The 11432-nt window shown below is 36.5% G+C and overlaps 1 protein-coding gene across 1 annotated transcript in view; it reads left to right on the top strand.

The window, feature by feature from the left end:
* The window catches only part of LOC106879769 (uncharacterized), a 124579-nt gene that overhangs the window by 37156 nt on the left and 75991 nt on the right, over nucleotides 1–11432 (top strand). The window contains exons 8-9 of the mRNA XM_014929460.2: nucleotides 7528–7645; nucleotides 10543–10715. Coding sequence (XP_014784946.1) covers nucleotides 7528–7645; nucleotides 10543–10715 — 291 coding nt within the window. The remainder of the gene's footprint in view (nucleotides 1–7527; nucleotides 7646–10542; nucleotides 10716–11432) is intronic.

The following is an 11432-nucleotide window of genomic DNA, read 5'->3' as shown; positions in this document are numbered from 1 at the left end:
CTTTAAATATTATTTTAGCAAGTTTAAAGTAATCTCTTTTGTACTGTAAACCAGTGGTTTTCAAACTGTGGTCCGCAGACCGCACGGGGTCAGCAAGGAAAAGACAGGGGGTCCGTGAACAGCAAATACTTTTTATGGGCAATTTGATTTTATATATGGTTTTTAATCGAAATCTTTTAATTGACAATAAACCTATTTGTTAAATAAACAAATGTAAAAATATATCTTATTTTAAGCAAATATTTATGTATAAATTTCATAAGCGTTTATAAGGGTAAAGCCTGAAATATAAAGGGGTCCGCAAGTCAAAAAGTTTGAAAACCCCTGCTGTAAACTATTTAACATTTCTGTGGTACTCTCCCTCTTCCCTTGATGCCCTAAGCACGTTTTATTTTACTTAATAGTTAGTCCAGCACTGAATTTAATGCTTGGCTTTCACACTTGCTTCTTCGTTACAGTTACTGGGATATGCTTTTTAATGATTATACACTTTAAAGAATATATGCTTTGAAACTCTTCACTATATTTTTGTCAGGCAACTCATTGATAAATAACACCTCAACTCATTATGTAGTAACAATTAGTTAGTAAATACTTGTATTAAATAACAAAATAAATAATTGCATCCTTTTAAAGCCTAGCCAGGTTCATAGGCCCGGTTTCGCGGTTTCAATGGCGTATGTGTTCCCCAGCTGGACGGAACGCCAGTCCATCACACTGTTACTCATTTTTGCCAACTGAGTGAACTGGAGCAATGTGAAATGAAGTGTTTTACTCAAGAACACAATGCGTAGCCCAGTCCAGGAATCGAAACCACAATCTTACGATCATGATGCTGACACTCTAACCACTAAACCATGCACCTCCACACTTGTATTAAATACCATATTCAAAAAAGTAAGGAACAAAACAATAGTTTTAGAAAAATAAAAAATATAAAAAAATCAAAATCTGAAGTTATAAAACCAGCCAAATCAAGCTACCATGGAGAAACAAAACTAAAGAAAGAAATTGTGGAAGAATAATTACATGGCTAAAATTTCAGTTGATTATATAAATCCAATACTTGATTCATACTTAATTTTATTGACCTAAGAAGGGTGAAAGTTGGCTCTAGAAGGATTTGAACTTAGAATGTAAAAATGCATAATACCACTAACATTTCAAAGTGCAATAGACAAAACTGCAGGATAACTGTGGCCTATTTGAGAATACGCTCTATAACATGGGATGACTGCTGCAGTGAGTGCTGCTGGCCATTTTCTGTGGCAATGCCATTGTGATCATGTCCATGAGGCATGGCTGAACATGCCATTTGTTCTGTGGTGTACAATCATTACTCTCTCCCCACCATCTTCTACTGTTTAATCCCCCTTCTTTCTGAATGAAGACTCATATTTAAGCTAAAATAAAGTAGTTTTACTACTTCAACTTTCAGAAATTAGAACATATTCTTGCAAGCAAGCCTATTTTAAAGCTGGGGTTTTTTTCTGTAAGAAAATTCCTTTTTAATTGTCTATGCCCAGAAATATTCTTTTGTGAATTCCAGCATAGTCAGCTGTATATAGTTTAGATCTTTCATATAACGATTAAGGTTGAAACTGTAACCAATGGAATTGTCATTATATTTTGTGATCTCTTGCTTAAGAATTTTACTCGCCACACTAACCACAGGCCCCTAGAAATTTTGATAATAACTGCACATTGATGGTTCATCATATATGAAGGTCATTTTGAATATATTTTTGAATTACATATAATAATGATGTTTCCAGGGAACAGAAAATAACTGAGAAATCAAGAATTGTTTCAGTATAGAACATCCCCAATCTGAACTGATCCAGGTCGTTCCTCTTCCTCAAAACACTGTAGTACCATGCTCAGGTTTATCTATTCATACTTGAACACTCCTCATCTTGTCCTGCTTTTGGCTATATGATGTATAAAAAGAGTGCCTCAATGGGAGAGATTCGCCCATCCTCAGTCATGGCCTTCAGTGTGTAATGTTTTGCCACTATTGCATGTCCACTTGGTCTATATGCAGCTGTAAAGAAGTGTCTGATGTTCCACCTATTGAGCATTTCCTTCAGCAGTCCCAACCAAAATACTGTTCTGTTATCTGTCAACAGCTCATACACTAGCCCCCTTTCCAAGAATATCACATCCAGCACTCTTGCAATTTCATCCACAGTCCCCATTCAGATTTCTCTCTGTGTCACTGCCTCCAGTCAATCATTGGGAGGAACGATCTTTGGTAGTACATCACATAAATTGTCAGCCTCTTTCGGTCTTCTTCCACCTGAGGCTTCCCAATTTCATGCACACTCAATGTAGGGTCAATGGACTAACACCTGTCACAGTTCCCAACCACCTTCCAGATACTCTCCCTATTGACAACTTTTCTGCTCAAAAACAGAATCCTGTTCACTTCCATATAATGCATATTGTGCCACCTTCCCAGCTCTGGATCCTTCAGCTGACATATAACAGCTACCCATGTTAGTGAATTCTTCAGCTTCAACCTCTGCAGTTTCTCAGCCATGGAAACCCTGGTCATTTGCTTCCACTCCTACAAGGTTTCTCCAATGACATCTGTGGCTTCACCACCTATATATAATACATGCCTATTCATTTCCTGAAAATCTAGCACTGGCCAGACTTCTTTTTATTTTGTTTTTTTCCTTTTTGATGACTGAACCATTGTCATCATTGACAACATGCCACTCTTCACCTCCTCTTACTAACATATTAAGATACCCCACCTCAATCATGCTGTTCACCTCTCTCTCTCTCAAATTCATTCCTGGCTTCTCTTTTCCAGATATGATGTAGTAGCTCACCTTGTATCTCAATGCCACTTGTTCTTCCTTCCAGAAGTACTCTGTTGTCTATCACTCACTGCCAAACACATCTTCAATTCTGTCTATAGCGTTCCCTTCCTCAGAGTTCAACTTGTTGATCCCATGGCCATCTTCCTCTACTGCATGTTCATGACACAAAGTGCACAGGATCTTAAACTCTATCCCCATCTTGCTGACCATGACACCACCCATCTAGTCAACCACATCCATCCCTACAGTGGCATCAACAATGACAATCACCTGAATCTTTGTTAGTGTTACCTATACCACTATCTCCACTACACTTATGCTGCTAAACCTAACCTTCTTCTCATCTACTTCCCTTAAGCTAGTTATTCCACTCCAGTTCTTAATCATCTTCATAGTTATCAGGGTTGTTGTGCAGCCTCTATTCACAAGAGTTTTTGCTTGCCTTCCCCTCACTAGAACCCTTATTACTATCAGGGAATGGGGAGTGCCTCCTTTTAACCAACAAGACAGCTAGTGGTACAGCAGCTCCACTTCCTTCCTCTGTTTCCCTGATTGCCATAGATTGCTATGTGACCAGACTGTTGTATGTGTTCATAGCTTCGTTCTCTCCACCAAATCACTCAGTGTTGTTATGTCAGTGTTCAGCAGTTGCTGCAGTCTCATTGAGATATGATCAGAAAAACCAATCTCAAATGCCAGCTTCACGAGTTTCTCCATCACTCCACCAGAAAACCCATTTAGTCCAGCCAGTCTACTGATTTTGCTCACATAATCATCCACCTGTTATTCTGTCCATTTCACACTCCCCAGCTTTCTGTATGCTTTACACACACCCTTTGTATATGTTTCTTTCAGTCATTCTTCAGTTTTTCCCAACCTTTAGTTGGTCTGCCTTGTCCTTTTCCAGATATAAGTTCAGTGTACTTTCCTCTAGGTAGACTAGCATAAAACTGGTCATTCCTGTATGCCCAGTAACTTTGCAACAAGCCTTACTTTCTTAATCCAAGCCATGTCACAACCTTCTCCAAAAAAAAGTCTGAGAACATCGCTATCAATCCTTATCTTTGTGGCTATGTTGAACGTTGTCAGTACAAAAGGTGCCGAAATAGCTTGTACTACAAAGGATGGAGTAAAAGAATCTTATCCTGAGCTGGCAAAATCACTTTAAAAGGAAAACTACTTAAAATTCCAACTGGAACTCATTGTCTGACCTTGGGGCACTCATTAACCCAAACCTGACCAAAATCTACTAGAACTTCTGCACATTTGTTCTTGCTAGACGTTGGTCAAAAAAGAGATTGTTCAAATTCTCCGCTTCATTATATTGTTATTTCCTCCCTCCCTTCCAGCACATCACCCACATCACTTCAAGCAAATCACCTCCTGTCTCCCTTCACATCCAGCACATCCCCACTATGCTAAAAAAAACTTTATTCAGAAGTTTCTCTTATTTTTTCTGTATAGATGACAATGCTCAGTTAAGATTATGTCCCAATAGCACAGAAGGGAAAAGTCCACACTAAGCTTTCAAAACAACTTGAAGATATCAACTTTGCATATCAGTCATCTGAATATTTTGTTTTCTCTGACACATTTCAATGTTTCCTAATATAAGAGATATAAATCAAAACTTTTTAAAGTTAAAATGGTTATCACCCAAACAAAGAAGTAAGTTCCAAGAAAAATGGAAATGAGAAGTAGGCTTATTTCTCATCTGGTATCTTATCTGTAATCCTTTTTTTTTTTTATTTATCTACTCATCATTTTGCATCAGTATTTTGAAATTTAGGATCAAGGCTTCTCTATTCTTCTTGCAATATTTACATCTATTATAATTTGCATAATCATTTGTGTAGTCGCTTTTCATATTTTTTTTTTAAGTGATCTACAATTCATAACACAAACCTTGCCTAGCTTAGCTTCTTTCCTATTTTAGGGCAATTGATTTGCAGCTGTTCAGAACTAAAGTGTTGAATCGGAAACTTAGCCTATTTGATGAAGTTTTGACACATTAGGTCTCTGCAAAAGATCTTCAGATATTCTTAAGTCTAAAATTTGTTAGGATTTTATTCATTTAAATTGTCTGTTTCCTTAGTGTGTGTAGTGGCTGCATTTTGATGATTTTAAAATAAACTAAGACTAACTCAGTTAATGGGGAATACAAGAGTGAGAGTTATTGCTGTAGGCAAACATAAGTATATAAAATGAAATGGATGTATACAGTAACGGCATCTGTATAGCAGTGACAATGTTTATAGACAGCAATGAAATGTGGAAAAGAAGAATGTGGTTGCCTAAGTTCTAAAATATATGTTATTTAATAAGAAAGCATTTTCATAAATATATGTTGTAATGGAGCTTCTTATCTAACTCACCCAGTAATAGATGGAGCACATAAGCGAGAAGATTTGATAGAAGATTCATAATCTAAGGCTTCGATAACATTTTTCTTTATCAAAGTTCATAAGTACAAAAATCCTCCACTATGTGACATAACAAGAAAGATTTTACATAGGAATTGTTTTATAGAAATGATATGTTATTAGTGAAGTGGTAAAGAGATTCAAAATTGTATAAGAGGTTGCTGCAATGTGCAGAGTAAAAAGTTCATTTCAGTTAATTTTGTTTGAGACATATAAAGTTGTATCATGGAAAGGGAAAGTGCTAGAAATTTTTTATAGTGAGCTCAAGAAGTTTGCTGAAAAATTGTTAGGTTTGATGATTATGAGCATGTGATGAAAAGGACAGGCTACAAAAGAGAAGTTCATTCAAAGTTTAGTTATGGGTGTGACGATGGATTCAAAGATAGCAGTAAAATATGTTGAAATTTCTTTGTAAAATGAATCCTTACAGAGTTACTGAGTTTGAAGAGTGACAAATTTCATCATCATCATCATCATCATCATCATCATCATCCCCGTAATCATCGTTATCCTTATCATTTAACATTTGCTGGCATGGGTTAGACAATTTGACTGGAGATGGCAAGGCCAGGAGTAGTAAAATGCTCCATTGTCTGTTTTGGCATGCTTTTCTATTGCTGGATGCCCTTCCTTAGCATCAACCATTTTACAGAGTGTACTGAGTACATTTTACGTGGCACCAGCACCAACAGGGTTATCAAGCATCTTGCAAAATAAAAAGAAAAAGATACTTTTGATACGTGCGTGACTACAATTGACAAGGATCAAGACTCTGCAGCTTGTGTGTTGCTCAAGAGCATCTTTTTGCCCTCAGAATGTATAAGCTTAATTTCCTTACAGCTTCCTTGCACTTATTGATAATGAGAATCTTTACATTCATTTCAGCTAATTGAAAGAGTTCCTCACTAACACTAATGGTTAGTGTAGGTAGAAACACTCATTCTTGTAAACCATTTAGGGTTTCTTAGCTTTCACATGTAGAAGTATGTGGGATATAGTTTGGTTATTGGTTTGGAATTATTTTATTCTTGAAATTTGCAAATATAAAAATTATGCATTAAAATTTGAGCTTTAACTTGATGATTTAATGTAAATATATAAACTTATAGAATAAGAGTGATGCAAGTTTTCTCTTTTTCTCTTTTTTATATTTCTTTTGAATGTTTGAGAATTTTTTCTACTGTGTATAGTGTAATTTTAGTTATATTTCTTATGTTAACTTTCAGTGCTATTTCTTAAATGCATATATTAGTGCCCAGAATACAGCTAACAATGTGGAGGCGCAATGGCCCAGTGGTTATGGCAGCGGACTCGCGGTCATAGGATTGCGGTTTCAATTCCCAGACCGGTTGTTGTGAGTGTTTATTGAGCGAAAACACCTAAAGCTCCACGAGGCTCTTGCAGGGATGGTGGCGAACTCTGCTGTACTCTTTCGCCACAACTTTCTCTCACTCTTACTTCCTGTTTCTGTTGTGCCTGTAATTCAAAGGGTCAGCCTTGTCACACTGCGTCACACTGAATATCCCCGAGAACTACGTTAAGGGTACACATGGAGTGCTCAGCCACTTGCACGTTAATTTCACGAGCAGGCCGTTCTGTTGATCAGATCAACAAGAAGCCTTGACGTCGTAACTGACGGAGTGCCCACAACAACACAACAACTAACAATACTTCATTAAGAGAAATGTTAAAATAAACATAAAAGAATTTAAAGAATAAAATGATTTATTTCATCATTTAGAAGATAAAATATTATGCATATATATCCAATAACATTTCACAGTGAATATAAAATGAGAATAGGTAAATAAAAAGTTTTTTCAATAAAATAATTTATGGAAACTTTTAAATTGTTAAATTTTGAAGTGAAATTGATGGAAATTACTAGTTGTATATATATTTTATCTAGTCTGTCCTTGATACTAGTGTTGTCCCCTAAATGTTCTGAGACAAAGAGCCTCAAACATCCAAATAATTTACTATAGAAACTTCCCTTATCCAAACAAAACAAGTGGAGCATTTATACCATGAGTAATAATTCTCCATATCAATGGATAATAACAGACGTATCTTTTATCTTTTACTTGTTTCAGTCATTAGACTGTGGCCATGCTGGAGCATCGCCTTTTTGAGCATGTATTTCTGTGAGTCAAAATGTGTTTATACATTTTTGTATGTGTTAATTTTTGTATATAAAGTTTTTCTCTCAGTAGTTTTTAGATGAGTAAACTTTTTCTTTTACTTATTTCACACTGTTTTTATATCATTCACAGGTGTCCTATAGTAAACCAGATCAATTATTGAGAATTGACTATCAGCCTGGAGGCAATGAGGATAGCCCTCATCCAGAGTTTGTGAACACAATATCAGAAATATATGATTATAATGCAGGTTTGCTTATTTCTATATTTTTCTTTGTTATTTCACAAGTTATAACTATTACAATATTTTGATTAGACAAGCTTCTTGCAAACAATCCTTATTGCTCAAAAACATAGTTCATAAACTTATGATTGGGATAAGTTGATTGCATTAGATTTATAATGGATGATTAGGTAAAGCAAAAAGGATATGCAATTTTAGCATAAGCAATTCCTTTTATCAGAAGAATGGGATCAATATTCAGTGAAGCTCAAGCATTTGAACGTTTATATGCTAAGGAGAGGAATTTTGGGATTGGCCTCTCTTCTGGGTGGTTAAATGTCAATGTACTGGAATTATAAAGTCTGTTTTATAGGTGTTTAGGTAGAGGTCAATGCAAAGTTTGCATGTCATGCAATTAATGAGCAAAAAAGAATTCAATGCAAACACTTAAAGAAGAAAAAGTTTGGAAGCAGTATAATTCATTTGATTCATTTTTTTTTTGCTGCTATTGTTTAGCAGATGCTGACTAGGTGTTACCATGCAGAACTGTCTGCACTGATTTTAAACCTCCTCTTTTTCCTCTTTTCTTCTGTCAATGGTACTGTTTCTGTGTAAATTTACAGTCAATGTCTGGATCTTTCAGGCTTTTATGTCAATGGAACAGATTCCTCTATAGACCAGTTGAGTATCCTAAATGTTGATATCAGTCCAGGTACTGCAAAAATATTGTGGGATATTGTCTTGTAAGAGGAAAGCTCTGACTGCTAGATCTTCTAAGTCTAGTATAGTATTCTTTGGTTACTCAATCATTGTTTAGAGTACCTTTGTAAGGTACATTTTCATCAAAACCTTTATAATTATAGTAGCTGCTTTAGTGAATGGAGGAGATATAGAAACAATTGACACAAAGGTTCAGGGTTTGGGAAATAGATTTTCTATGTTCAGCTCTTAATTTTACATAAACCTATTGTTCTTCTAATTCCCTCATTGTTCAACTTGTAAAAAATTGCCAAGTGTACTTGGCTTTTATTCACTCTAACATGTACAGATCAACGACTATGTAATGTGGATGGATTTAGTTATTATTAGAGCGAAGGTCTTGTGAGTATGATGCACTGGTTCTTTGGTGTGCTTGTTCAAAATTTTGTTTTGGGACTGGCCACACACATACACACACACACGCACGCACACATACACACACTCACACAGTGCTCCTGCACATGCACACATGTGCATACACACACACACACAGAGGCATACACACAATATTATTTTCAATATATAAATTAATGCATCATTACTAATAGCTTCATGATAATAAACCAAGCTAATCATCAGACAACATAAGAAGAACAAACTTCTATGAAATCATCCAAACTCATACACTGACTATCAGTATGGGATCAAAGAACTGGCAGAAAGGTGGCTTCGGATAGCGCAACCTGACAGTCTCTACTTCGAATGCTAGGCTACTTTTGTACTTAACAAATAAAGCAAATGGGAGGGTGCACTGAAAGTGTAGCTGCTAGAATAAGAATAGCCTGGGAAAAGTTCAGAGAGTCCTTACCTCTGCTGGTGACAAAAGGCCTCTCGCTCAGAGTAAAAGGCAGACTGTATGAAACATGGGCTGTGACTGCTGAGGACATGTGTAAGCTCACAAGGAATGAAGCCAGTATGCTCCAATGGATGTGTAATGTCAGTGTGCATACTTGATAGAGTGTAAGTACCTTGAGAGAAAAGTTGGACCTGAGAAGCATCAGTTGTGGTGACTGAGACCTTCGGAAATATGCTGTGCGTGAGAAAACCCGGCAAAACAAGTGAGACCATAACCCATGGCCTTTGCCAGGGGTGTAGCCAGCCCATTTATGCGTACCTTTCCTTCGTTGGACACTAAACTCTGCTTGTGAAAACCTGTTGAGGCAAGTGAAATCAAAATCGAAATCGAATCGAACCAAATTCGACAACTAGCACCCGTGCCAACCTTTCCTTCATTGGACACTAAACTCTGCTTGCAAAGACCTGTTGGGGCAAGTGAAATCGAAATCGAACCAAATTCGATGACTGGCACCCATGCCAGTGGAGCGCTAACAACACCATCCCAGCATGATCATTGCCAGAACAGCTGTCTGGCTTCTGTGCCGGTGGCATGTAAAAAGCACCATTTGAACATGATCATTACCAGCGTCGCCTTACTGGCACTTGTGCCAGTGGCACATGAAAAAACATTTGAGCGAGGTCATTGCCAGTGCCGCTAAACTGGCTCCTGTGCAAGTGGCACGTAAAAAACACCATTTGAGCATGGCCGTTGCCAGTACCACCTGACTGGCCCTCATGCCGGTGGCACATAAAAGCACCCACTACACTCTCAGAGTGGCTGGCGTTAGGAAGGGCATCCAGCTGTAGAAACTCTGCCAGATCAGATTGGAGCCTGGTGCAGCCATCTGGTTCACCAGTCCTCAGTCAAATCGTCCAACCCATGCTAGCATGGAAAGCGGACGTTAAATGATGATGATGATGATGATGATGATGATGATGAAGTTACCAAAATATTGCAAGGCTTTTGATTCAGCACAATAATTATTCATTATTTTGAAGGCTCTAATTAGAAGCAATCAGTTGATTTAGCCTTTAAATGGCCCTGGTTGTTGTTATTCTTAGCATCAAACAATTGCTCTTGTTCTAATATTGTTCTTGTTTTAACTATTCCTTAATTTGATTGCACAAATTGTATATAGAGTGCCTAAAATAAAGTTAGTGTAACCAAAGTCACTCCAATAAGCAAACACAATGTGATAATTGAAGGTGTAAATGAAATAGTTTTGACTAAGAAGTGAAGTTACATTGCAATGTTACCCTTGTTTCATGATATCCAACACACTGATTTCTTTAAATATTTTTTTTTTATTTACAAATTTACTTTAAAGGCATTCGATACTTGAGAAATCATGTGCTTGGAAATTGTTCAACATCAAAAATTAAAAACTCATCACTTGCAGATGAAAAACAGATGTTAGGAGAGGCACCATATGAAGGATACCTTATTAGGAGCATAATGCAAAGTTTCATCCAAAAAAAAGACTTTGAATATGTTGGATTGGTAAGCTAACAATAATTTACAATATCATAATTTTCTATTAATTTATAGTTTTAAATGCATTTTAATTTATTGCTACACTACTATATTTGGCTGCTAGTTAAGCAATGTATTTATGGATGGTTAATGGGTTAGTTGTGATGCTGATGAAAGAGCAATAACTTCTGGAATATACATAGGTTTACTTGAGGTTGTTTTAAAAACATTTGCCCAAGCACTACACATTGGATTTTCTTGGAAGCATGACACTTATTCTTTTGATCTCATTTGACAAACTACTAAATTACAGAAACTTAAACACACCAACACCAGATGTCAAGCAGTGGTGGGGGACAAACACAGATACAAAGACACACACATACACACACACATACATATGTATATATATATCATAAAATATATTTGCCAACTAAATGTGGCAGTCCCATAGAGGACGATGTTACTGTTGTTTTTAGCCCCAGGAAGACATCTCCTCCAGCTGGCTAATGACACACTCTCTGTGTCTGATTAGTATTTGCGAGGGGAGGTCATCACTCCCATCTCTAGCCTTATGTGATACACACAGGCCCGGGTTTCTGTGTGTGATAATCACCAATTTCTTTATTATGATAATAAATATCTATTACAAAGAAGGACAATACAGGACATTACAAACAAATAAATGTGCTAAGTGAGATTATAATTAAAAATTCGATGAACTGTATGTATATATATATATAT

Source organism: Octopus bimaculoides, chromosome 10 (assembly GCF_001194135.2).
Source record: "Octopus bimaculoides isolate UCB-OBI-ISO-001 chromosome 10, ASM119413v2, whole genome shotgun sequence".
Lineage (NCBI taxonomy): Eukaryota > Metazoa > Mollusca > Cephalopoda > Octopoda > Octopodidae > Octopus > Octopus bimaculoides.
Note: the sequence above shows the minus strand (reverse complement) of the source record. Positions and strands in the feature narration are given on the sequence as shown.